This window comes from Ovis canadensis, chromosome 21 (assembly GCF_042477335.2).
Source record: "Ovis canadensis isolate MfBH-ARS-UI-01 breed Bighorn chromosome 21, ARS-UI_OviCan_v2, whole genome shotgun sequence".
NCBI lineage: Eukaryota > Metazoa > Chordata > Mammalia > Artiodactyla > Bovidae > Ovis > Ovis canadensis.
This window is the reverse complement of record NC_091265.1, coordinates 67046707-67072321: the sequence shown is the minus strand read 5'-3', so window position 1 is coordinate 67072321 and position 25615 is coordinate 67046707. Positions and strand designations below refer to the sequence as shown.

At 61.2% G+C, this 25615-nt stretch overlaps 2 protein-coding genes across 13 annotated transcripts; one reads left to right on the top strand and one right to left on the bottom strand.

Moving 5' to 3' along the window:
- Positions 1-696: 696 nt before the first annotated feature.
- Positions 697-17493, top strand: LRRC56 (leucine rich repeat containing 56). 11 transcript variants are annotated; one of them, XM_069566474.1, is made up of 14 exons: positions 697-884; positions 1268-1409; positions 3141-3214; positions 3686-3876; positions 5966-6053; positions 6629-6689; positions 13043-13139; positions 13239-13439; positions 14102-14285; positions 14666-14824; positions 14905-14969; positions 15052-15194; positions 15432-15550; positions 16592-17493. In XM_069566474.1, the coding sequence occupies exons 4-14, from the start codon at positions 3700-3702 to the stop codon at positions 16879-16881; spliced, it is 1584 nt and encodes a 527-aa protein (XP_069422575.1). In that variant the 5' UTR covers positions 697-884; positions 1268-1409; positions 3141-3214; positions 3686-3699; the 3' UTR covers positions 16882-17493. The 11 variants fall into 11 exon arrangements, with proteins under 11 accessions (XP_069422575.1, XP_069422573.1, XP_069422572.1 ...); XM_069566472.1 differs by having other exon boundaries at positions 15429-15550; XM_069566471.1 differs by having other exon boundaries at positions 15417-15550.
- Positions 17438-24071, bottom strand: LMNTD2 (lamin tail domain containing 2). 2 transcript variants are annotated; one of them, XM_069566464.1, is made up of 15 exons: positions 23692-24071; positions 22008-22215; positions 21765-21917; positions 21177-21264; positions 20902-21057; positions 20559-20630; positions 20388-20476; positions 19753-20045; positions 19196-19463; positions 18896-19091; positions 18681-18800; positions 18401-18597; positions 18060-18181; positions 17919-17971; positions 17438-17715 (listed from the first exon to the last, which is right to left on the bottom strand). In XM_069566464.1, the coding sequence occupies exons 2-15, from the start codon at positions 22193-22195 to the stop codon at positions 17584-17586; spliced, it is 2127 nt and encodes a 708-aa protein (XP_069422565.1). In that variant the 5' UTR covers positions 22196-22215; positions 23692-24071; the 3' UTR covers positions 17438-17583. The 2 variants fall into 2 exon arrangements, with proteins under 2 accessions (XP_069422565.1, XP_069422564.1); XM_069566463.1 differs by lacking the exon at positions 23692-24071 and adding an exon at positions 22765-23113 and having other exon boundaries at positions 17919-17974.
- Positions 24072-25615: the final 1544 nt, after the last annotated feature.

The following is a 25615-nucleotide window of genomic DNA, read 5'->3' as shown; positions in this document are numbered from 1 at the left end:
CCTCGCAGGGCCCGGAAAGGAGGCGACGGCCCGAGGGCTAAGCCTCAGGGAGGCAGGAGCCCGCATCTTCAACCCCGCGGATGCCCCGGACCTGAGGCCGGAGAAGGGCGGAGGGGCTGTCCAGACGAGGGTCAGGCGCAGGTGGCTCCGGGAGGGGCGCCTGGCAGCTTCTGCGGGGTCCTGGGAGCGGCTCGGCCTCGCGGGCGCCTCGCCTGGGCGGGGAAGTCTGAGCCCGCGGAACGGCGAGTCCGGCTCGGTGTTTCCAGCCAGTGCCCAGGGTCTTGCTTCTCGCTTACGTAGCGCGCAGCCCCGCCGCGGGCTCCGCCGAGCATCACCGCTAGCCTCCCAAAACATGGGCAGCCCCTGCAGACTACCTCCCCATCGAGCTTCCCCGAAGCCCCAGGTCCCAGCCCTGCGGAATCTTAGCTAACAACCCATACCCAGCAAATTCACCCCCGAAGTTGCTATGGAGGGCTAAACTCAATCTACCGCCTCCCAGGCGTAAGTGTGCACATTGTATCTCCTTTAAAGACGCTCAGAAATGCATGTTTTTAACATTAAAAAAATTTTCACAGTAACGCATAAAAACATCCTCCGTATTTACAGGAAAGAACGGTGCGTCTCACGTGAGCCCAGACCTTTGCCCCTCCGGCACTAGCTGGCAACCCCACCCTCCGCGCCTCTCGGCCCCCTCCCGCTCCGGCTCCGCGCAGTTCCCGGGAGCTCATCCCACTGCCGGCCTCGACCCCGGCGGGACCCTGCGGGCCGCTCCCGCCTCCAGCACGGCGCCAACCCCGCGTGTCCCGTTGACGGCCGTAGAGGCGCATAAATGACAGCGGGTGGCCCGCCCCTCGCCGGCGCGGACACTCTGGACTCCCCTTCAGGTGTGCAGTCCCCTCGTCTTCAGGGGGTCCTTTTGTCGTGGCGTGGGCCACACAAGTAGGCGGTGGTGAACCCTGCAGGGCCCTGGTCTCAGCGACCGCCCGACAGGGGCGCCTCCCACCTGGGAAAGGTGGGCACGAGTCTCCACCCCACGCCACCTTTGTGGGTGCAGACTTTGGGCTCGTCTGCGCCCCGCGGGCTAGACAGCGTCTCCCCTCCCCAGCGTCCCTCCTTGTGGGAGGGGCCCTGCCGCGCGCCCGCGCGGGGCGAGACCAGCGCGAACCCCGCAACCAGGTTGGCCCCCCGCGCCCCAGCAACCGTCGCTAAGGGGCGTGGCTCGACCGCGCGGAGCCTGAGGGTTCCCGTGGCCCATGAACATTTGCAGGTTCAGCTGAGGCCCCGCCCCTGTTGCCTTGGCGCCCAGGCCCCTCAACCCCGCGACCGCGAGAACTACCGAGTCGAAGGGAGCGCCCGGCAGAGGAGGGCTCCCGGGGCCTCGGCCGGGGCACGGGGGCCGACCCCCTCAGGTGAGAGCCGAGCGCACCTTTGGGTCTGGGGCCGCAGGGCCACGGTTTTCCCCCATGCCAGGGGGAGAACGGAGGCTGAGGATGGAGCGGCCGCGACAGGGGGGGGTCCCTGTGATGCCCCAGATGTCGGATCTGCTTCCCTGGGGCCCATCCCATACTCCCTGGCCCTGCTGAGGATCTTGAGGTCACCAGGACAGGAGGAACCCCAAGCCCTGACCTCAGAGGGGTGGCAGGTGGAGGGGGCCAAGAGAGGCAGAGAGACCCGCCAGAAGCTGACATTCGCCTGCGCCATAGAGGAAGAAAGGCCCCCAGGTTTCCAGCTTGGGGCCTCAGGGAGTGGCAGGGCAGGAGGGGATCAAGGCCATCAAGAGAGTGGACAGGTCGAGGCCAATGAGTGGACGTGAGGGGACAGTGTCTCCAGAGCCCCAGCCTCCTACCCAGGCCCTGCTCCTTGGACCACAGGACCTCTGGCTAAACGGGACCATACCCTGGGCCAGGTCGTGGGCAGGACCTCAGGTCAGCTGCTCTCAGGCTCAGAGGGAAGAGAGTGGCCCACTGGCTTCCTAAACTGCAGCCTGGCCAGCCCAGACCTTTCCCAGAGCCCCAGGCTGGCATCCTGGGTGCGGGGCCAGGCAGCATCTTCCCAGGGGGCCTGGTGCTGGGGTCGTCCTTTGAGGCTCAAGGCCTTTCACCAGTTGGAGAAAAGCGGGCAGCAGAACTTTTGAAAAGAAATCCTGGCCAGAGATTTCATGAATCTCTTCCCTGAGGCTCCTCTGCGTGGCTTTGCCTCCTTGGGTCCTCGGTGTGGTCAGTCTTCACAAGCAGGCATCTGGTAGCCCAGGCAACCTCTCCCAAGGCCCACCACTGCCTGCCACCCTCTCTGGCAAAGGGTGACACCCCTCACCACCCTGGCCGGGGTGGGTGGTTCCAGACGCGATGTGGAGGGTGAATTGTGACCACCCACAGGCAGTGGCTGGAAGCTGCACCTGCCGCATTGACTGATGTGGGGGGAACATTCCAGAGCCCTTGCTCTGCACACTGGACATGGCAGGTGAGCCAGGTTCTACCCGCACAAGAGCCCACACTGTCTCAGGCAAGGCACTCACTCAACTGAATGAGTCATAAAACACCTAGGGCTGCAGGAAGGGCTGTCTTACGGGAATAAGTCCAGGAAGGGAGAAGGGAGCACAGGCCTGGGGGACGCCTTGACCCGGGTGGACAGAAGTAGCCAAGATGGCCCACACAGCCTTCTGGCTCTACTCTCAGAGATGATTCCAGGCTCTGGAGCCAGGTACAGGCACCTGGGTCTTGAAGGGGCAATGCCAGCTGAGGCTGGTGCAGGTGGGCCCCCTCCTCTGCAGCCTGGGGGGTAACACCAAAGATGGGCAGGGTCCTAGGGAGACCAGCCCACAAGGGACGGTCCAGAGCAACAGGCCAGGCACCCCTTTTGGAGAGAGTGGACTTGAGGATGGAGGGAAGTGGGGATTTGAATGAAGACCAAGCATTTGCATTGGAGGGACCCAGAGGGACCCCGGTGCCTGTCACCCACACGGCCGTCTTCCCCCATCAGCTGGGCCAGGATGGTTGAAAGGACCTAAGGGCCAGGGCCCAGGCTGACAGCCCCACCGCCTCTGCGCCTGCTCACTCTGAGCCCTGTGGTCTTGGCCCAGCCTGTCCCAGGTCCCTTGGGCACAGTGACCTGACCAGGAGGCCGACTCGACTCTCTCGCAGGCGCCGCCGGGGGCCAGATGCCACCCTCGTGCCCAGATGTTTGACCCACGGTGGGAAAAGGCAGCTGCCTCCTGGTGAGGGGGTTCGGTGGGCACAGGGGTAGGGGGGAGTGCCCGAGACCCTGGTCCTGAAGGCCCCAGGCTCAGAGACCATCGGTGGAGGCCAACACGAGGCCCGAGGCAGAGCTGGCTGCTGCTCCCAATGGCAGAGGAGCAAACAGGACCTGGAGGCAGTGCCACAGGCTCGTGACCTCCACGGGGCTCCAGAGGGGCAGGCTGGCACCGGCACCCCCCCAGGACCCTGAAGGGTGGGCAGAGGCACCAGGAGGGTGGCCTGCCCAGGCCAGGGTGCGAGTCCAGGCCCAGGGAGGGACCGCAAGGGCCCAGGCAGGCTCTGGCTTCCTTGTCGGGCCTTCTCTGGGCCAGAGGGGGGCTTGGGGGCTTGCTGCGTGCACCGGCCTGTCAGCAGCTCTGCAGGGTCTCTGCTGGGCTGTGGGTCAGAGGAAAAGCAGAGGCTGACCGGCTTCGCTCTCTGCCTGCACCCAGCAGGTTGGGTGTGAATGGACCAGGCCTGGGACGGAGCCCGCGGGCCTCGGCCGAGCACAGCCAGCATCCAAGTGTGGGAGCTGAGCTCACAAGGCCTGCACAACCCCCAGCCTTGGAGCAAGGCCCCAGGCCGCCGCGGGCATGGCCACAGCGAGCAGCTGGCGGAGGAGTGCCTGTCGCCCGCCAGGCTGGTGAGTGCAGGGCTGGGCTTGGCTGGCTGCCAGACGCCCCGCTCCCCCCCCCCCCCCCGAGGGCCACCCCAGGTGCTGGGGCGGCAGAAGCCCCTCGGCATCCAGGCCAGGAGGGCCCAAGCCAGCCCCTCCACAGATCTGCTGGGCATGGGGCTCCAGCGACCCTGAACCAGATAGAAGCGCGCTCATCCTTGTGGATGCAGGGTGGCAGGCCCCCGGAGCGCACAGCACGCAGACTTCACGAGCTGCGAGCAGGGATGGGCGGTGGGGGCTGCTCTGGCGGGGTGGCTCGGCGCCCCACCGACCCGGCTGTGGAAGCCTTCCTCCCAAACCTGGGGTGCTCATGGCAGTCGCCCCCCCCACCCTGAGGGCCCGCAGGCTCTGCAGACCCTCTGACTGCAGGCTCCCGCCTGGCGACCCCGGGGTGCAGCCCTGCACTCCTGGCAGCGGGGCTGCCTCCCTTCCTGGCCACACGCTCACCCACCCGCCGCTGGCCATGCTAAGGGCTCGGTGCGGTCCAGTGCCCCTCCACCCCTACACATGCCTGCACCCGTGTGAGAGGCACACAGGAGGGGAGCATTGGCGACCCCGGGGCAACACAACCACCAGAGCTCTGCAGAAGGAGTCTGGGCGCCCGGGACCCCACCCACCTTTCCGACCAACGTGAAGGGCTCACACTGTCTACTCGCTGCTGCTGGATGGGACACTCCTGTGCGCCCCTCCCCACCCCCCATGGCCCCTGTGTGTCTGCCCTCCAGCCGGGCCTGCAGCACAGCAGTGCCCAAGGTCTGGGTCCAGCATGGACCCGTCACGTCAGGCCAGCTGCCATGCCAGCCCCTGCGCTGGGCGGTTGCCCTGACCAGGGTCACCCCGCCCACCCTGGAACCTGCTGTCCACCAGCTTCTGGCTGGGGAGACTCGCCGCCTGTGTGAGAGAAGCCTGGACTCCTGGCCTCTGGCGGCCGCGCTCAGCCTCAGTCCGGGCCGTGGCCCTCGGCGGGCGAGCTTCCGAGCACACTTGTGTCCAGCGCCCACCACGCCGAAGCCGTCGCCCCGGTGGCTGCTGCAGCGTTTCTGCCTCTGCTGACTCGATCACTGGAACCAGGGGCCTCAGGCCTCGGTCCTCCTAGCGCCACCCAAGGGCAGCAAGTGCCTGGCAACCGCTTTCTCCCAAATCTCACAGGGTCTTTCTAACTCCAAGCCTTTCTTCATTTTTCTTTTCACTGATTTGAGTTGAGAAGCCATTGTATCTTTCGAGCCACAGGTCTCAGAACGCCTGAGCTCTCCCCATTCCAGCTGAAGTTTGCCTCCTGCGGGGCCTCATCAAACGCAGTGAGCCGTGGCCGGTTCACTCTGCCCACATCTTGCTGGGCACCTCTCTCCCCACCGCCACGAGTTCGCTCTGTGCACTTTCTGCCAGCCAGGTTTCTACTGGAAACTCTCTTTACCAAAAAATTGCACCATCCCATGACCTGTGTCTCCATCTTTCCAGTTTTAGTAACACTCTCATTACTAGACGTTACTCAGGTTTAGCAACACTCACGTTAGTAATCCCCCACCCCCAACCCGGCCACCAGTGCCCAGTCCGCTACTGGAGCTTCATCTACATCTCAAGTTTTGTATGAGTCAGCTATTGCTATAGTGATGCTGTGTAACAAACAGTTCCCAAACTCAACAGCTTACAGTATAAGTGTACTGTCCCCGGGTGTGAGGGAGGCTAGGGCTTGGCCGTGCTCAGTGCGGCCAGGCTCAGGCCCCAAGCTGCGCTGGGGCTGTTCCATGGGTTTCATTGGAATCAGCCCCCTGCCGCCAGGCAGGCCCTTCTCTGGCAAAAGCCCCCCCCCAGCCACGCGGGGTCACCGTCTCCACTCTTGTTGGAGAAGGCAGTGGCAGTCCACTCCACCACTGTTGCTACATCGCACTTAGGGGCCAGCCAGAGCTGACTGTGGCTGCAGTTGACGTGGGTGAGGCAGGCAAACGCCTGCACCTGCTGCAGCCTGTGGCCAAAAGCAGGAGTTTCACTGGGAGGTGGGATGGAGGGCGTGTGACTATGGTCTAGGCTCCAGGGCTGATGCCCCTGACCCCTGCAGCAGGCCCTGGCCCAGGTCGATGACCTCCGACTGGTGAGCGTGCTGGAGATGTGTGTCAACACCCGTGAGAACAGCCTGGGGAGCTTCGGTGAGAGCCCCTCCCCACATACACCCACCACCATCCCGGCCAGGCTGCACTTGGAGGGCCTGCCTGCTCGGACCCTGCCCTGGTCATTGGGCAGCCCCTCTGCACGGCCCACCCCGCACACCTCTCTCCGGGGACTAAGGACAGAGACTCTGTGTCGGCGTCCTGTTCTCCGAGGCAGTCCAGACTCAGAGCCTCCCCCCGGGGCCCTGGGGTCCCCTGCTCTAGAGCCCAGGGTGTGAGCCGATGGAGGCTGTGGCCTGGCTATGCCTGCAGGGCCCGGGGGCCAGTCGCGGGAGTGACCTGGGGGCAAGACCCACTCGTGGTGCGTGGACGCCAGCCGGGACCCCTCCCGCCAGAGCCCAGGGCTTCCACGGCCTCCTGTGTGGCCCTGCCCACTCAAGGCGCCCTGTACACCCTGGCCCGCCTCGTTCGAGCAGGGCCTCAGGGGTCAGCATGTGGCCCCAAGGCCGCCCTAGGCCTCAGCAGCCACAGGCAGCAGGGAGCGGGGCACTGGTGCTGCCGAAGGGTGCCAGGGTGGCAGTGCCGGTGCTGACCTCTCCCCCTGTGCCCCACAGGGCTGCACCTGCCCAACCTCAGCCAGCTGAAGCTGAACGGCAGCTGCCTGGGCTCCCTGAGGTGAGTGCCCCGGTGGTCTCGGCCTGGGGTCCCCCCGGCATCCCGCCCTCTCTGGCTCTAATCCCGCCTCCTGTTCCCGCTGAGGCTGACGCACTCTGCCTGAAGCCTGCGGGCTGGCTTGGGCTGGTCACTCCAGGTTGTGTGGTCCTCAGAAATGCCCACTGACCTTCGGCAAAGAAACCCCCACCCGCGAGGCTGGAGGGTGCATCACCATCCGGCTCCGGGATTTGGGACACTGCCACACCCCTCAGCACCAGCCGGGCCTCAGGCCCCGCATGACACACAGGAACATCCTGATAATTAGTGTAAAAATCACAGTGCGAAATGAAGGACAGAGTAAAATTTTTACTTACTTCGTCGGGCTGGAAAGGACGATGCTGAAGTAATATCAGAGTTTATTCGTGTGTTTGAGCAAACGGAGTGTTTTATGCAGCTAGACAGCTGACCTGAAGCAACAGGAGGCCAGCCGCAAATCTAGAAAGTCCTCCCGATGTTTTAAATGGGCTGTGAGTGTCCAGTTATTTTCAGGGGAGAAAATGAAGTAACTCATGAGCAACCGCCTATTTATACTGCTGGTTATTCATATAAGGCTCCCCTCTGGCTCAGCTGGTAAAGAATCTGCCTGCAATACAGGAGACCTGGGTTCCATCCCTGGGTTGGGACAATCCCCTGGAGAAGGGAATGGCTACCCACTCCAGTATTCTGGCCTGGAGAGTCCCATGGACTTTATGAAGTCCACGCAAAGAGTCGGCCACGGCTCAGTGACTCTCACTTTCAGTTCACCTTCAGCCCAATTGTGACGAAGACATCAATCCTGTAAGTTAGCAGAGAGAAAAAGTCATACTTCCTCCATCATTAAGACTCACACATTAGCTCAAAGAGCAACAAAAATATATAGAAAATCCATGAAGAATGGAACCCGTAAAGAGAAGTGGAAGATAGAAAATCAACTACGATGCGCCATTCGTAACAAAGCAAAATACTTGATTTCAAGGAAAAAAAAAAAAAAAAAGAAAAGAAAAATCAATTCCAGGAAAAATTGCGTCGTAAATTTCATGTAAAAATGCCTTCTGTTCCTTAATAACAATAGTGCAAAATGGAAGAAATCTTTGTTATCAAATCCCGAAACTTGGCCAAAAGATGTCTGCACATCTCCGTGGTGTGACGGTGACTAACACCTGTGAGAGGGGCCTGATTCCGCATGATGGCCCAGTAGAGCGGCCTTACAGCTTAGCTGGCACCGGGGTGGCAAGACTGTAGAGCCTCAGTGGCGTTACGAGGCTGGGAGATGGCCTTTGTGTGGTGACTGTCACTCCATCTGAAGCTAAGGGAGAATTCGGCCCCTGAAGGTGTCCTGACATGAGGCCTGGCGGGGCCGACTTCTGGGCCAGCCAGCATCCAACACGCCCCTCCTTCGCCAGAACTGCTGGGTGGGGAATCCCAGTAACACAACTAACTTGGGGGCGATTACAGTAACCACAGGGATGCTCTTCACACCCCTTGACCACGGGTGTGTCCCCTTGTGCTGCCTTTTCAGGTGAGTCCGGCCCTCTCCTTGTCCGTATCTGTGGCTGTCTATGTAGCCTGGGTGCCTTGGAGACTTTGAGACTCTCCACCCTGCCTCGCCTACTAACTCAAGCAGAAGCCCTTCATTCTGACTTTCTACCAGCTCTGGCTGGTGCTAGGGCAGTCTTAGGAGGTTCGTCCACCTCTTCCCCTGCAAGGTCTTGGAGACAGTCTTCTCTTCTATTCATTTGTGGGCCCACTTTTTACTTTTGGGTCTTTAATCCTGCTTATCTCCAGCTTGCCCCCACTCCTGGTGTGAGACCCAGCTCTGTTCTTCAGCGCCTGGTGGTCCCGTGTTCCCCAGGCCACATGGGCACGCTGGGGAGCTGAGCGCTCTGTCTTCATGGTGTGGCTCTGTGCTTCTGAGCGACAGGTGACCCTCATCTGAGCTTTCCTTTCTGCAAGCTGACCTAGCTGCTCCTGGACACTTATTCTTGCCTTTGAGTTTTACAATCACTTTGTTGAGTTCCACACGTCCTAATCCTTCTGGATTTTTTTGGAGGGGAGGGGAGGGTTTTTTAAAGTCACATGTCCAGTTGGCGTTTGAGTTACATCCACCCACGACTCTGGGGCGGCTCTCCGTTCCCGCGCGCGTCTGTGTTTCTCGTAGGCTCTGGTTTTAACTGGAGCGTAATTGCTTCACAGGCTGTTAGTTTCTGCAACAACGTGGATCAGGTTTTCGTATACGCGTGCGTGCACGCTAAGTCACCTCAGTCGTGTCCCACTCTGTGTTCCCATGGACCGTAGCCCGCCAGGCTCCTCTGTCCATGAGATTCTCCAGGCAAGAACACCGGAGCGGGCTGCCATGCCTCCCTCCCAGGAAGCAAGCCTGTGTCTCCTGTGTGCAGCCCCTCCGCTGCAGGCAGATTCTCTACCACTGTGCCACCAGGGAAGGCCCCTGTATACACATCCCCCCTCCCTTTTGAGTTGCCCACTGAAGGGATAAATGGTTTCTCACTGCTTAGGGCCAACTGGACACAGGTTTCTGTAACTTGCAGCTGAAAGCATTCCAACTGATAAACTTTAAAGAAAATGTTTAAAGGCTATTTCTGCCTCGTCAGAGCATCACAAACTAGGCAACTTGAATGGCAGAAACTGACTCAGGTCTGGGGGTCACGGGTCAAGGTGTGTCTCCTGAGGCAGAAGGAGAACCTGGCTTGCTCCTTGCTCCTGGGGGCTTGCTGGCCATCTTTGGCGTTCCTCACCCCAGTCCCTGCCTTCACCTCGAATAGCCTTCTCCTCCTAGTGTCAGGATCCAAATTTCCCCTTTTTAAAAGGACATCAGTCATACTGGATTAGGGCCCACCTCATCTCCACTAGGGAGAAGGCAACGGCACCCACTCCAGTATTCTTGCCTGCAAAATCCCATGGACAGAGGAGCCTGGTGGGCTGCAGTCCACGGGGTTGCTAAGAGTCGGACACGACTAAGCGACTTCACTTTCACTTTTCACTTTCATACACTGGAGAAGGAAATGGCACCCACTCCAGTGCTCTTGCCTGGAGAATCCCAGGGACAGGGGAGCCTGGTGGGCTGCCCTCTATGGGGTCGCACAGAGTCGGACACGACTGAAGCAACTTAGCAGCATTGGAGACAGAAATGGCAACCCACTCCAGTGCTCTTGCCTGGAGAATCTCAGGGACAGGGGAGCCTGGTGGGCTGCCCTCTATGGGGTTGCACAGAGTGGGACATGACTGAAGCGACTTAGCAGCAGCAGCAGCACCTCAACTAGGGCCTGCCTGCCAAGGCAGGAGGCATTAGAGATGCAGGTTTGATCCCTTGGTCAGGAAAATCCCCTGGAGAAGGGCATGGCACCCCAGTTCAGTGTTCTTGCCTGGAGAATCCCATGGACAGAGGAGCCCCCTGGCTGCAGTCCATGGGGTTGCAAAGAGTTGGACATCACTGAAGCAACTTAGCACGTGTGCACACGTCTCTACTAATGACATCTGCAGAGACCCAGTTTCCACAGCAAGGCACATTCTGAGGTCCTGAGGGTCAGGATTCAACATACGAATTTGCAGGGACGCACCTCATCCCACAGCAGGAAATGTGCCCTTCTGTGCCCATCGGTTGGTAAGAACAAGAAGGTTCCCAGCGTTCTTCCTGTGTTTCTTCTGCCAGAATTGTGTGACGTGTGCACTTTCTTACACTAGCCACTCTCCAGGGGATGGAACTGCGGTTGCAGTGGGCTAACCAGGACCCCCGCCTGAGCACCCCGCTGCCACCTGGGACAGGGCAGGACACAAGCCTCCCCTGAAGGCTGGGCTCCCTGAAACCAGAACTGAATCGCTTCCCACATATTCATAGTGTTTTGATAAAATCATGGATGAGGCCCTGTCTCTGTGGTATCTTGTTTGGTCATTGCAAATTTAGAAAAACACTATGCTGATTTGGGATAGATTTTTCTTTTTTTTTTCTTTTTTTTGGGGGGGGGATAGATTTTTCTAATCAATGAAGCAATTGATTTTCATAAGCGAGCCTATTACCTCTGGCAATACTGTACCTTCGCTTTGTATTTAAACGTTATTGCCAAACTCTTCCGACAGTCAGATAGTTTGTTAATTCAGTCGGGTCTCTATACTGATGGTCACATCGTCAGCAAGTTACGAGCACTGCCTTTCACTTTAACCTTCCCGCTTCTCTTTCTTGTCGTATGCTTTGGCCAGGACCTGCTCGCCAACATGATTTAAACAGTGGCAATAACAGCAGCAGGGGTCCTTGGTTTGTTCCTGATCTTAACAGATATGTGTCTGGGCTCTTCTCCATCTGTTGACATGATCATAAAGTGATATTTCTCCTTTAGTCTGCTTGTGTACTGGATTCCACTGATAGATTTTGCAATTCCTCCTTACACTCCTGCAGCAACATTACTTGATGAGCTATTTTTAAATCTGTAACATTACAATCTTTGCTCCACAATTTTCACATCTGTCTTTGTCGGCTACAGCCCGCTGATGGTCCAGTTGGTACTTCTCTGGTCCTGGAATCGAGGACTGACTCAGACCCACACTTTCACTGTTCTTTTCAATTGCCTGATTTTTCTTTAAAAAAACTTCTGTATAAGAAACTATTGTAGAAGATGTTGACTATTCCATAATAGAATGTACTTTAAAACTGATCCAAATCTGGGGACGTGGCAGGGGCAGAGAGGAGGGAGGGGTGTCAGTGACGATTTAATTTCTTTAGCGGCTATTAATGTAGTTTCCTTTCCTTTTTTAAGAAAGTCTTCACCTATTTGGCTGCCTCGGGTGGCGCATGGGATCTTTGTTGCCTCGCGTGGGATTTTTCGTTGCAGCGTGCTGGTTCTCTAGTTGGGGCGTGTGGGCTCAGTATTTGTGGTGTGTGGCCTTAGTTGCTGTGAAGCAGGTGGGACCTGAGTTTCCGGCGCAGGGGTTGAACCCTTGTCTCCTGCATTGCAAATTGGATTCTTAACCACTAGACTGCCAGGGAATGCCCTAGTTTTCTGTCTTTCGATGCCAGCTCTCTGGGTTTTCAAGGATATTGGTGTATAGCTGGTTCTAAATGGTCTTTTGCTATTTTAAATTGCTCCCAAGACCATGATTATTCCTCTTTCTAAGTCCGATACATTAATTTTCATGGTCCCTCTGCTTATCCTTGATCAGTCTTGCCAAAGGGTTGTCTGTAAGTTTTTAAAGAGTCAGCATTGGGCTATGTTCATCTCCTCTGATTTTTCTAGTTATTACTAGTATTTTTCTGACATCTTCAACAACTTTAAAAATCGATAGCTCATTCATGGCTGCCGGGGCCTCCCTTGCTGTGTGCAGGCTTTCTCCAGTTGGCATGAGCGGGAGCTACTGTCCAGGTGTGTGTGCGGGCTTTCTCCAATTGGTGTAAGCAGGGGCTACTGTCTACCCTCCCTTGCTGTGTGCGGGCTTTCTCCAGTTGGCGTGAGTGGGGGCTGCTCTCTAGGTGTGCAGGCCTTCTCACCACAGAGGCTTCTTGATGCCCAGCGCAGGCTCCTGGGCACGCTGGCCTCAGGAGATGCGGCACGCGGCCACAGGCTCAGTGGCTGCAGACAGTGCCAAGGGGGAGCAAGCTGTCCAGGTGCCTCCAGGGAACGTTTTGAGAGGCGCCGAAGAACACGCGGCCTCTCTGTACCCTCAAAACAAAAATAGCACTCTACGGGAAAAGATGAGAGAACAGCTAAGGGCGCTTAGGAATTAAAAGTGTGACGTTAACAGCAACGTGGGAAGACATGGGGACCTCCCAGAAAGCAGAGGAAAGGTGCAGGTTTGGAAACGGGAGAGAGAAGGGCTGATGATGAGGCCGCACGCCCGAGGCCGAGCTCCGGACAGGAGAGAAGGGGACGCTGGGAGAGAAGCACAGACGAGTGCATCCCAGGAGCCGATGGAGAGCCCTGGCCTGCCCGCCCACGGGGGAGCGGCCACCACAGGGAGGTGGCACAGACCCGTCCCGGCAGGGAGGGGTGTTCCTGCAGGCACAGCTGGGCTGGGGAGGGGCCACAAGAAAGGCCTGGGGGGAGCAGGAGGGAGGGCCCCCGCTGGCCCCGCTGGGGAGGCCAGGTCCACCGCAGCAGCCGTCAAGCACGAGGGTGACCTGCAGCCAGGCCTGGGCCCTCCAGCACCTGCGGCCAGGAGGGAAGGCAGGCGGCCGGGCGCTCTGGGGCTCCTCCTTGGCCTGGAGGCCACACAAGCCGGTCCCAGCGGCCCCCGCGTCTGGAGACAGCAGATGTGGGTGGCGGCGGGCACAAGGCAGGGCACAGGGCCTGGGCAGTCACCGACACAGCCCCCCGCCCCGCTCTCTGCAGGGACCTGGGCACCTCCCTGGGCCGCCTGCAGGTGCTCTGGCTGGCCCGCTGCGGCCTGGCCGACCTGGATGGCATCAGCTCCTTTCCTGCCCTGAAGGTGGGCCTGCCCTGCCCTGTCGGGGGGAGGCGGGAGTGGACAGGGGGCAGGAGGCGGGGCGGCCCTGGCTGAGCACCCCTCCCCTGCCGGGCCCCCCAGGAGCTCTACGTCTCCTACAACAACATCTGGGACCTGAGCCCGCTGTGCCTGCTGGAGCAGCTGGAGGTGCTGGACCTAGAAGGCAACTGCGTGGAGGACCCGGGGCAGCTGCGTTACCTGCAGCTGTGCCCGCGGCTGGCCGCGCTCACCCTGGAGGGCAACCCACTCTGCCTGCGGCCAGGCTCCGGCCCAGCCCACCAGGTGCGCGCCGCCGGGCGGGAGGCAGTCGTGTGCCAGCCCCTTGGCCGGCCGGGGCACCGCTCTGCCCGCCTGAACGGGCCAGATCGCAGCAGATCCCAGGGGACCCACCCAGGGCACGTCAGGGCCTCCTCACGGGAGCTCCTTCTCATATTGCTGGGGGCCTGGCGGCTGCCCCCACACCCCCCTGGGCCACGCACAACTGGACTCCAAAGGGCCACACATACCTGGGCCAGGCCCTGGCTCACGTGTGCTCCTGGGAGAGCTCTATGCACGCGCCATGCAGAGCGCAGTCTCCACGTGGAGTCGGGTACGCACACCCTGCAGCCTGCAGGCCCCGTTCAGAGGTGCCCCTATGCTGGGGGCCACACCACCTCGGCCAGAGCTCCCTCCACCCGCCCGGCTGCTTCTGCCCTCCACGGGGCTAAGCTCTGAACTCAGGGCAGCCCTGCAGGCCAGAGGGCAGCCCTGGACCCTGGCAGTGAGCCCGGAGAGTGTGATCATGAGTGGGCAACAGCCCAGGGTCCCAGCAGTCCCCGAGGTTCCAGAGTGACCCAGGCGGGCCTGGTCCCAGCTAACCCCGGCTCCCCTGTGCTGCCCGCAGAGGGGCTGGAGGAACAGCTCAGGCCCAGGCTGGCCTGACTCAGGCCCGCCCCCACCCGCAGGTGCCCCAGGGCTACAACTACAGGGCAGAGGTCAGGAAGCTCATCCCCCAGCTGCAGGTCCTGGACGAGCTGCCCGCCGCGCACACGGGCCTGCTGGCCTCTCGGAAGCTGGACCAGGACTGGCTCCTGGTGAAGGAGGCCATCAAGGAGGGCTGCACCCTAGACAGCCTGCTCCCCAGGCCGGGTACACGCAGCTGCACCCAGAGGCCTCGGGCTGGGGCCACCCCGCCTGGCCTGCGGACCACCCCTGAGAGCCCCAGGAGGGGCCGCACCCCAGTCCCGCTCGGAGGCCGCCTCCTGCGTCCCTTCTCAGACCTGACCCTTTGTCCCCAGAGTCCTGCACACACACAATCCCAGGCCAGCACGCCCTCCCTGGGAGCAGCCTTGGTGCAGGCCTCCCCCGCCATCCGCAGCGGGAAGGGAGAAACCTGCCACCCTGTGACTTGGGGCCTCAGGCACACTGACGCAGGGCGGTGGGCTCTGTGGATGGGGTTCAGCTGGGGGGACTCCTGGCTGACCAACTGGCGTGCACCTTGGTGATCTCTGATTTTGACCCTTGGGCAGATCGAACCCACTGCTCCCCTGAGCTGTGCCTGCCTGAGACCCAGCCCCGGGCCCCCAGGCGCTGGCCTCTCTCCCTGCTGGTTCCCGGGGTGCCCCTGCCTGAAGGCCTCCTTCCCAAGGGCCCGGCCCCAGAGGATGACGCCAGCAACCTCACCCACGGTAGGTGACCCGCCCCAGTGTGAAGCTGGCCCTGAAGCCCTGAAGCCCCAAACCAGGCCCAGCTGCTTCTTCTTCTCCAGGCGCCGGCCGGGTCCTCTGTGGGAACCCCACCAAAGGCCTGCGGGAGCGTCAGCACCGGCGCCAGGTACAGCCTGCCCCCACGGCAGGCGGCACCCAGCCCCCAGCCCCGGCAGGCCGTGCCCTGAGCCAGCCCTCTCCCTTCTCAGGCTGGGGTGCACCCAGAGAAGCTGCCCTCTCCCAGGCCGGAAGAGCTGGCCCCCAGGGCCTCCGGCTCAAGGCCTGACCCTGCCGACGATCGCGACCTCCTGGCCTGGGCTGGGCTTCAGGCTTTGAGGGAGCTGCGCCTTCGGTGGGTGCCCCCTGCCCCACACCCCAGCCCTGCCACCCTACGCGCTCTGATCGGGGTAGGGGGGCGGGGCTTGTGGCTGGGACCTGCCTTGGCTGAGTGGTTCCTGGTCCCTGGGTGGCTGGAGGGTCAGGTCACGGGAGCCCAAGGCTGCCCCAAGTCACACTCCTCTGGGATCTGCTCCAAAGGAGGAGCAGGCTGCAACCTCCCCCGCCCACATCCCAGCCCCCTTCCCAGTAGGTGCCCAGAGTCCTGGGAGGAGAGGGCCGCAGCCCCCTGGGGCCCACAGAGGGGCTCTGAAGAGCAAGAGGACAAGGCTGGGCCCAAGCCTCACCGCAGCCCCCTAAGCCTGGCCCCAGGTAGCCTGCCCCACAGAGCCAGCACCGCTGGGCTGAGGCGGGAGGGGCAGGGAGGGCCTCTCCTGGGGGTGGGGGCTGAAGTTCCCCTCCCCTGAGCCCAGGGGCCAGGCAGCCGGGTCAGCCGGCTGAAAGAGGGAGAGGGCAGGCCCTCCCGACAAGGGCAGTGCACGGGCCCAGAACGAGAGTGAGTGGCCCGGGGAGGGGCCAGGGCCAACACGGGGAAGACCAGCAGAGGTTCCCCGGAGCATAGTGCAAGCCCAGCGAAGGGAGCAAGGCCCCCAGGTGGTGGGCAGGAGACCACGGTGGGGGGTGGCGGGTGGCAGCTACTGCCTTTCCTCTGCAGACAGGGCCTGTCCTGGGCTGGGACAGAACTAAGCCGGGCAAGACCCTCCCTCAGGGACACTGGCTCGAGGAACCGTGGCTGAGCGGAGCCAATGCAGGGGCCCTGAGGCAGAGAGAAGGGCCGCGGGGGGCTTCCTGGAGGAGAGGGTTGAGCCGACTTGCAGAGCAGCTGGGCAGGCAGGCCCGGGGAGGGGGCCTTTGTGAGCAGGGGCTGCAAGGTCGGCTGGATGACCCTGCGGAGAGGGGGCTTTGGGGGGCGCACCGAAGAAGCCAGGACAGAGCAGGGACAGGGCCGAAGCTCTGCACTCGCTGAGTTGCTGCTGTGCCTGGGGCAGGGGCTGGGGAAGGCAGGCCTGAGACAGCCAGGGCCCTCAGCACCTGGCTGAGCCCGCTGAGCTGAGGGCGGAGGAGAGGGGAGCGCGGGCAGGCAGCCAGCAGGAGTGGCTGGAGGCGCGCCAGCCAGCGAGGGACAGAGAGGTGCTAGGACCTCCTACTCCAGTCAGGGTCCAGGTGGGCACTGGGTGACCACGCCCACCCAGCCTGCCTTCAGGTGGGTGCCAGGGCTTCACTGCCTGGGGGAGGTTTGGGAACGACCCCGGGGCCACCTGCCTGTGAGCAGACACTACGGCCCTGCTGTGCGGCCTGGCCCCGGTGACCCCGGTGGCTCTGTCTGACCTGCTGTCTTTCCTCCTTTCCCAGAGTCTTCCAGGACCTCGGGGTACAACCTGATCCCCTGTCCCCCCAAGTCCTTCATGCCAGACCAGGGCCGCAACTCCTGGGGGTCCGCAGATCTACAGTTCCGGGGGCGTAGGCTCAGAACCCTGGGTAGTTTGGGGCCTGGCCTGGGTCAGGGGCTGGCTCCAGTGACTGCTCTGAGAGCCCAAGAATTGGCCTCGGGCCCCAGTCCTCAAGCAGAGGGATGTCCAGGCCCAAAGCCAGCCCCAGACTCAGCAGCCAGACCCCCAGCCTCCGGTGCATGCCGCACCTGACACTCACCACCCCAGCCCGACCCCACCCTCGTGTACACCCCTACCCACTGCCAGGCCGGCCTGCCTAGTGGCCAAGGGCCCCAGGGCAATTGTGGAAGGCCCAGCGTGCACTCCGGCCTCGCAGAATCCAGAGCCCCTGGGCGAGCATGCTTGGAGGGGAGAAGTGGGCCTGGTACAGGAGAGGACCCTCTTGGTGGAGGGAAGTCAGGAGGTGGGACCACCAAGGGGGGAAGAGGTTGAGCCCAGGAGAGAATGCACAAGTCCCCACCACTGGCCCAGCCGCCCACCTCTTCCATGAGGCCTGGCCTTCCCTGAGGAGCAGGCCTGAGAGAAAGCAGGTTGGGCCCTGGCCAAGGTGGCTGGAACGGGGCCCTGGCCAGCCCTGGGCCAGCCCACCAGCCACCCAGGGCTCTAAGCCACCCTTGGGCTGCTGCGGTCCCAAGTAGAGGCACTTGCCGCCGGCCAACCCTGGTGGACCGGTGGGGTTCTCTGCGTGGGGATGGGACGACCAGCTCCCTCCTCCCGGAAACCAAAGGAATCATTTTCGACTCTCAGGTGTACAGAAATGTGGTTTACTTGGTAGGCGGCGTTCAATAAATTATACAGCCGGCACCGTCTGCCTCCCGTGCTTTCTTCCTGCCCCACCGCCACAGTCGTGGAGACGTGGGGGCGCAGGTGCCGATACTGCCGCCAGGCCCGGCCCTACAGCGGCCAGCGAGTGTCCGCGGTGATGGGCGGGCAGCTGAGGAAGCGGAAGCCGAACCTGCTCTCAGCCGTGCTCTGCACCGACAGCGCCACCATGGGACAGCCACGGTCCACCCTCTTCCGGCACACCTGGCGGGGGGCGGAGCCCGAAGGCCGCTGGATGGGAGGGGGCGGGGCCTAGCGGAGGGGCGGGGCCGGAGGGTGGGAAGGGGTATGAGGGAGGGGGGATGGGCGGAGGGGCCGGAGGGCGGGGCCGGCGATGGGGCGGGGCCTGAGGGCAGGCGGGGCCTGGTGGGGCGGGGCCGGAGGGCGGGGCGGGGCGGAGCACTCACCCGGATTTTGTGCTCCTTCCTACCCCGGCAGTCCTGGAGGCCCACCCCGACCTCTGCTGGGAAGAAGATGGGTGGGGTCGGCCGGGCGCCCCCTCCTTGCCGGCCGCCCCTCCTTCACGTTCCTCCCAGCTGCGCACTCACCGGGGATGGGGATGGCGGGCAAGAGCTCTGGGTGGGCCTGGGCCACGTCCTCGGGCCATACTGGCGCCTCCCGCTGGCGGAGGAGCTTGATGGTACTCAGGCGGGGCAATTGGACCCTTGGCCTGGCGAGGTAGGGAGGGGTCGTGAGAGACAGCCTGCCAGCGGGAAGGGGTGGTCCCGGGGCAGACGCGGCCTGGGGAGGTGGAAGACCTGAGGGGAGTCCAGAACAGGCGGAAGGGTGGGACCTGGGGAGGTGGGGGGCAGTCCCAGCAGGGAGTCTGGGGTCTTTGCCAGTCCGGGCCTGGGGAGGAAGCAGGCACCGAGGGACCCGCGGTCCCCACCCCGGCCTCCGGCGCCCAGCCCGGGCCTCCCGAACCCGACCCTTGCGCAGGGGTCGAGGCTGGGGCTGATGCTCCGCAAGGTCAGCTCCAGGCCGGGCCTCTGAGAGTGGGAAACAGTCGATGGACAAATCGGTGTTGTCTGCGAAGATCCTGGACACTGGGGTCACACAGTGTGGGGACTGGTGCTCGCTGAGGACCTAAGAGGCCGTGGGAAACACGGAAATCACCCCTACTCCACAAAGCCGCCCGTTCCCCCACCCGCGCTGGGACCCGATCTGACCTCGCCTTGGGGGTTCAGGAGGAGGGTCACGCAACTTCGGCTGGAGTAGAAGTGGACGGGCTCCTGGCCCAAGGAGGAGGGCTGCTGCCGCCTGGTACTGCAGGGCCCCTCACCCCACACCTGGGAAGAGCCGGGGGGCGGGGGGCACCGGGTGAAGGGCTGGCCGCTGGAAGGCTGGGCCTTGAGGGGCGGGGGGAGCGGGGAGCGGGGCGCACCGTGACGTGGTGCCGCGGAGCCAGCAGGGTGCTGGGCGGGAAGCGGTACAGGCACACGGGGAAGTCGAGCACCAGCTGCTGCAGCACGAAGCCGCCCAGGTCCACCGTCTCCTCCGGCGACTGGTTGAGGATGCGCACGAACCTCTGGCGGCGGCTCACCGCCATGATCTTCAGGCAGGAGCCCGTGGGGCTGGGGCTGGAGCGCAGGCAGGGGCGCTGTGCCAAGTCAGTGGGGTCCCTCCCGCCAAGGGTCCCTCTAGGAGACCCGACCCTGCAGTCCCAGCTGGGTCCCCTCCTCACCTTGGACAGCGCCTGGAATGCCAGAGATGGGAGTCCACCCCAGACTCAGGCTTCTGGCCATTCTCGCCCTGCTCGTCTGAGTGGGTGTTCTGGAGATGCACGGAGAGGCGGACTGCCTGGGAGGGGAACCCCAGTTTGGAGGGTCCAGGGTCCACCGAGGACATCTCCTGTGAGGCTGGACCCGGCCCGCAGTGCCCCGAAGGTCCACGTGGGAGAGGAGCAGCAGTAGGGATCAGGTCCGGGCAGGAGGGGTGGTGGGCCCCGGCCCCTGGGAGAAGCGGAGAGACACTGTGCAGTACTTGGCGGGGGCTGGGGTGGCAAGTGGGCTCGAGCCAGGGCACCGAGGCAGCGGCAGGAGCCCTCCGAGCCCGCCCTAACCCGGGGACAGGGCTGGGGGCCCTGCTGCCTCCAGCTGGGACTGGAAGCCAGGAGGTCGCTGCCTCCAACTGGGAACCTGGAAGCCAGGTTAGGGGGTGTCCTTCGGGGCTTGGGGCAGAGAGCACAGTCCTGCAGGTGTGGGAAGGGGAAGAAACCAGGGGAGACCCGCCCCGCTCCACCTGCAGATGTTGCCTGGCCGTCCCTGCAGAGGCTCTGTGCCTGCGCCTCCACCTGCTTGGCAGTGCGGCCAGGCACTGGGGGACGGTCCCTTGTGACTTTATGCACCCGATTATGCGCTGCCCGCTGGCTGTTGCTGGACTCAGAGTCGGCACCCCCGGAGCTGCTGGTGCCCGCCAAGGGCAGGGAGCTCCACTCGACACTCTTGAGATTGTGCTCCTGGTGCCTACAGCACAGCTCTGAGCTCCGCTGGTCAGGCGGTGAGGCTGCTGGGAGCTGCGGGGTCCGGGCGTGCCTGCAGGTCATGACCAACTTGCTGCCCAGACCTCTGGCTCCTGGACACCAGCTCTGCCCCCTTCTGACCTCCATCAGATGGGGGCAGGGCCCACCAAGTTGTGGCCCCAGCCCCTAGGACCCCACCTGGGCAAAGGGCTCATGGGTAGACAGAGATGGCCCCAGAACAATTTCCCTTCATCCCTGACTACAAGCTGCAGGTCAGAGAACTGACGCTTGGAAGGTTTAGATGACCTGTCCATGGACACTAAAGGATGGAACCTGGACTTTGGTTCGTCCCAGCCAAGGCAGGCCCTCCCCTCTTCTCCCTCCCCCCTGAGGGGTCCTCATCCAGGGCAATTACTTTTGATCTGAGTTGGACTCGAGGTTGGTGAAGAGGTTGGGGTACCGGTGGGCAATGCTGTTCCAGTCCACATCCTCCAGCCGGAAACCCTGGCCAGGGAGCAACAGGCAGGTGACCTGACCCTCCTGCAGGACTGCAGGTCCAAGAACATACCTGGAGGGCCTCATTTACCTCCCCAGCAGCGGGGGCCTGATCATTCTCAGAGAAGTCACTGAGGTCCATCAGGGTCTCTGCGGTCACCACCTGCAAAGGGGACAGGAGGCCAGCAGGCAGGGGCTGCGGGTGGGGAGCACACCCCTCTGCCCAAGGCCACTCTGCCCTCCAGCCTCCCCACACCTGAGGCACACGCTTGCTAAGAGCCAGGTGGGAGGGACCACAGGCTTGGTTGCTCGTCCCTGGTCCAGGAGGCAGGCCTCCAGGGAGGCCAAGGCCCCTGAGTGGAAGCACCAGTCTGAAGGGGACAGCCAGCCGACCAAGGAGGGTGGGCTGGGGGGCCGCCCATAGGCAGGCTTACCTCCACGCTGCCCGTGGAAGACCGCAGCACGCGGCCCACCCAGGAGGAGTGGGCCAGCTGCAGGAGGCAGGACTTCTGGAAGGCCTGCAGCTCAGCCTCCAGCTGCTGCAGCGCGTCCCCGGTCTGCTGCAGCCGCTCCTCCAGGAGCTTCTTCTCCTGCTCAAACGGGTCAGCAGTGGGTGGGGCCTTCCACCGACCCGACCCCAGCCTGCCCCACCCTGGCTTGGGCCTCACCCCCCACCCCACCCCCTTCCCTGATCCCTCTTGCCCTTCACCAGCTGGGCCTTTTCCTTCTGTGCTTTCAACTCCAAAGTCAGCTTTTGGACCTGGTTTTGCAGGAACTTCTCCTGACTTCTTGAGCTCCTGGGGGAGGGGTAGTCTCAGCAGCCCCACCTCTGGGTCCGCAGCCTCTTCACTTATTAGGATGCCCAGGCCAGGCAGGCGGGTCAGGCCCTGAAGAGGTCTGCGTTGGAGGCCGGGTCTAGGCTGGGTTCAACACCCATCAACATGCTTGGGGGCTAGGGTCTGGGTGGTTCACAGTGTATTAACTTCTTTAGGGTTAGGGCGGAGAAGACAATGGCACCCCACTCCAGTACTCTTGCCCGGAAAATCCCATAGACGGAGGAGCCTGGTAGGCTGCAGTCCATGGGGTCACTAAGAGTCGGGCCTGACTGAAGCGACTTAGCAGCAGCAGCAGCAAGGTTAGGGCAGGGGATCAGAGCCAGGTAAGGACTGGGGACAGAGGCGCAGGTCAGGGTCAGGGCTGGGGTCAGGCTTGGTAGCTGACGTTGGAGTCAGACATAAACCCCAGGCTAGGGCCGGGCCGGGGACTAGTGGGTGGGGGACCAGTGGACACCACTGACCTCTCAGCTGGAAGCCCAGCCACCTCCTGCAGGATGTGGCGGCGCCGGGCTGCGCGCTGATGCTGGACGGCCCACCGCAGGGCCTGGATCTCCAACTCTCTCTGCCCCCAGAGCAGCCGCAGGGCGCGGGGGTCCAGGGACTCCAAGGCCGGCCTGAAACACCAGCCGCCCTCGCTGCTCGGTCAGGCCCTACTGTCTGGCTGGCCTGACCCGAGCCGCCGACCACACCCCTCCCCTCCTTACTGCAGGCTGATGGAGGAGACCATCCTGGTGGAGCTGGGCTTGGCGTTCTGAGGGTGTGTGGGAGCCACTGGGTCTGCAGCGGCGCCTGCTGGAGGCCCCACGTGGCCACTCACTGGTTCTCGGTCCACCAGGGATGGGAGAGCCTCTTCCTCAGCATCTTCAGCCTCCTGACAAGACTTGGGGGCCATTCTTGATGTCGCTGGGGGCGCTGGGAGGAGGGGTGGTAGGGCTGCACCGGGCCTGCCCTGCACCCTGCAGGGCTCTCCTTACACAGCCACCCTCGTGTATGCCGGCCCCAGACGGCACTGCTGGTTCACGGGGTGCCACTCTCCAAGAAGGGGTGCGCGTGTGTGTATGTGAGTGTGCGTGTGTGTATGTGAGTGCGCGTGTGTGTATGTGGGTGCGCGTGTGTGTATGTGGGTGCGCGTGTGTGTATGTGGGTGCGCGTGTGTGTATGTGGGTGCGCGTGTGTGTATGTGGGTGTGCGTGTGTGTCTGCCCCACTGAATGGCACGCTACCAGTCACCTGAGTGTCTACACCTGCGTGTTTCTGAGCAGGCCAAGGCAGCAGGCCACCCCCAGCCCTGGCATAACGTCGGTGGGTGCTCGGCCGTTCCCTGTCCTCTCTTCCCTGTCACCCTTGCCTCCAGGACCTGGGCGCCTGCTCCCCCAGCCTAGAGCACGGGCCCCCAGAGGTGCTGGTCCTTCACTGGTGCAGGCTCTGTCCCCTCAGAGCCAGGGTCCTCCCCAACACTCACCTGAGGCCTGAGGTCCAAGCAGGCCTGGGGAGAGAAAGGCTCTACAGGGTTGCCATGGATACCAGCAGCCAGAGGGGAGGGGCTGTTTGTTACCAGGAGCCTCCAGGGAGACCCAGACCAGGGCCCCAGGTGCACCCTGGCCCCGTCCTTGGCTAGCCTGAAGGAGCAGCTGTGAGGGGCTGACCGACAGCCCAGCTAACCTCAGCAGACCCAGGGGACACAGAGTGACCCACAGGGCCTGCCGCCATCACCGCTCAGCTCAACAGCCCCAGCCAGCCCTGGGGAGGCTCCCGTGGGCCCTCCCTGGCTGACCCAGGCAGTCGGCGGGTGCTGGGGGCACCACTGCTCTGTGAGTGTGTCCACAGGGCAGAAGGCTGGCTCTGCGAAGCACGTGACCTCACTGGGGCCCAGCCATCTGGGGAAAGGGAGGGGAGAGCCCTGAGGACCTGGGAGAGCGGCTTGCTGCACTCTGGCCAGCAGCGGGCCCCCTTCCATGCCTTCCCCTGCCCGTTTGCCTTACTGACTGCTGTGCCTTTGCCTGACCCCCAGTACAGAAGCCTCCCTCCCGGCACTCGCCCACAGCACTAGGGCCGCTGTAAGGAGCCTTGGGACACAGACAACAACAACAGTGGCATCTAACTGAACGCAGCGTTCCAGAGAAAGCGAGGAGAGGCGGGAAGGCCTTCTTAAACGGACACTGCAAAGAAACAGTGGAAAATGGCAGAATGGGAAAGATCAGAGGTCTCTTCAAGAAAGCAGGAGATACCAGGGGAACACTTCATGTGAAGACGGTCGTGATAAATGAGAGAAATAGTAAGGACCTAACAGAAGCAGAAGAGATTAAGAAGAGGTGGCAAGAAAACACAGACGTACTACACAAAAAAAGGTCTTAATGACCTGGATACCCACAATGGTGTGATCACTCACCTAGAGCCAGACATCCTGGAGTGTGAAGTCAAGTGGGCCTTAGGAAGCATCACTACAAACAAAGCTAGTGGAGGAGATGAAATTCCAGCTGAGCTATTTAAAAAGTTTAAAAGATGATGCCGTTAAAGTGGTGTACTCATTCTGCCAGCAATTTGGAAAACTCAGCAGTGGCCACAGAACTAGAAAAGGTCAGTTTTCATTCCAATCCCAAAGAAGGGAAATTGCAGAAAATCTTCAAACTACCACACAATTGCACTCATCTCACGTGCTAGCAAGGTCATCCTCAAAATTCTTCAAGCCAGGCTTCAATAGTATGTGAATTGAAAACTGATGTTCAAGCTGGATTTAGAAAAGGCAGAGGAACCAGGGATCAAATCACCAATATCCATTGGATCATTGCTGGATCATAGAGAATTCCAGAAAAACATTTACTTCTGCTTCATTGACTATGCTAAAGCATTTCACTGTGTGGATCACAAAAAAACTGCAGAAAATTCCTCAAGAGATGGGAATACCAGACCACCTTACCTGTCTCCTGAGAAATCTGTATGCAGGTCAAGAAGCAACAGCTAGAACTGGACATGGAATAATGGGCTGGTTCCAAATTGGGAAAGGAGTACGTCAAGGCTGTATATTGTCACCCTGCTTATTTAACTTCTATGCAGAGCACATCATGCAAAATGCTGGGCTGGAGAAATCACAAGCCGGAATCAAAATTGCTGGGAGAAATTTCAACAACCTCAGATATGCATTGGAGAAGGCAATGGCACCCCACTCCAGTACTCTTGCCTGGTAAATCCCATGGATGGAGGAGCCTGGTAGGCTGCAGTCCATGGGGTCTCGAAGAGTCGGACATGACTGAGCGACTTCACTTTCACTTTTAGTTTTCATGCATTGGAGAAGGAAATGGCAACCCACTCCAGTGTTCTTGCCTGGAGAATCCCAGGGACAGAGGAGCCTGGTAGGTTGCCGTCTATGGGGCTGCCCAGAGTCGGACACGACTGAAGCGACTTAGCAGCAGCAGGAGCAGATATACAGATGATACAGCTCTAATGGCAGAAAGCAAAGACAAATTAAAGAGCCTCCTGATAGGGTGAAAGAGGAGAGCGAACATGCTGCTTTGAAGCTCAACATTCAAAAACACTAAAATCATGGCATCCAGTCCCATCACTTCATGGCAAACAGAAGGGGGGAAATGTAGAAGCAGTGACAGATTTCATTTTCTTGAGCTCCCAAATCACTGCAGATGGTGACAGCAGCCATGAAATTAAAAGACACTTGCTCCTTGGAAGAAAAGCTATGACCAACCTGGACAGCATATTAAAAAGCAGAGACAGTACTTTGCCAACAAACGTCCATCTAGTCAGTTATGGTTTTCCCATCAGTCATGTATGGATGTGAGAGTTGGACTATAAAGAAAGCTGAGCGCTGGAGAATTGATGCTTTTGAACTGTGGTGTTGGAGAAGACTCTTGAGAGTTCCTTGGACTGCAAGGAGATCCAACCAGTCCATCCTAAAGGAAATCACTCCTGAATGTTCATTGGAAGGACTGATGCTGAAGCTGAAGCTCCAATACTTTGGCCACCTGATGGGAAGAGTTGACTCATTGGAAAGAACCTGATGCTGGGAAAGACTGAGGGCAGGAGAAGTGGATGACAGAAGATGAGATGGCAGGATGGCATCACCGACTCAATGGACATGAATTTTAGCAAGCTCTGGGAGTTGGTGCGGGACAGGGAGGCCTGGTGTGCTGCAGTCCATGGGGTCGCAAAGTCGGACACGACAGAGCGACTGAACTGAACGGAACTGATGGTTTTTCCAGTAGTTATGTGTGGATGTAAGAGTTGGACCATGAAGAATGCTGAGAGCCTTCAGCTGACCAGGAGAATTGATGCTTTCAAATTTTTGTGCTAGAGAAGAAAGT

Excerpts from the sequence above, each read along its gene's own strand:
- LRRC56 (XM_069566465.1), top strand. The coding sequence starts at position 3,700 with ATGGACCAGGCCTGGGACGGAGCCCGCGGGCCTCGGCCGAGCACAGCC. Across the intron at positions 3,877-5,965 it reads GCCTGTCGCCCGCCAGGCTG|CAGGCCCTGGCCCAGGTCGA; the intron begins GTGAGTGCAGGG and ends TGACCCCTGCAG. Across the intron at positions 15,551-16,591 it reads CCCCCTAAGCCTGGCCCCAG|AGTCTTCCAGGACCTCGGGG; the intron begins GTAGCCTGCCCC and ends CTCCTTTCCCAG.
- LMNTD2 (XM_069566463.1), bottom strand. The coding sequence starts at position 22,195 with ATGGCCCCCAAGTCTTGTCAGGAGGCTGAAGATGCTGAGGAAGAGGCT. Across the intron at positions 21,058-21,176 it reads AGAAGGAAAAGGCCCAGCTG|GAGAAGAAGCTCCTGGAGGA; the intron begins GTGAAGGGCAAG and ends CCGTTTGAGCAG. Across the intron at positions 17,716-17,918 it reads GGAAGGAGCACAAAATCCGG|GTGTGCCGGAAGAGGGTGGA; the intron begins GTGAGTGCTCCG and ends GCCCCCCGCCAG.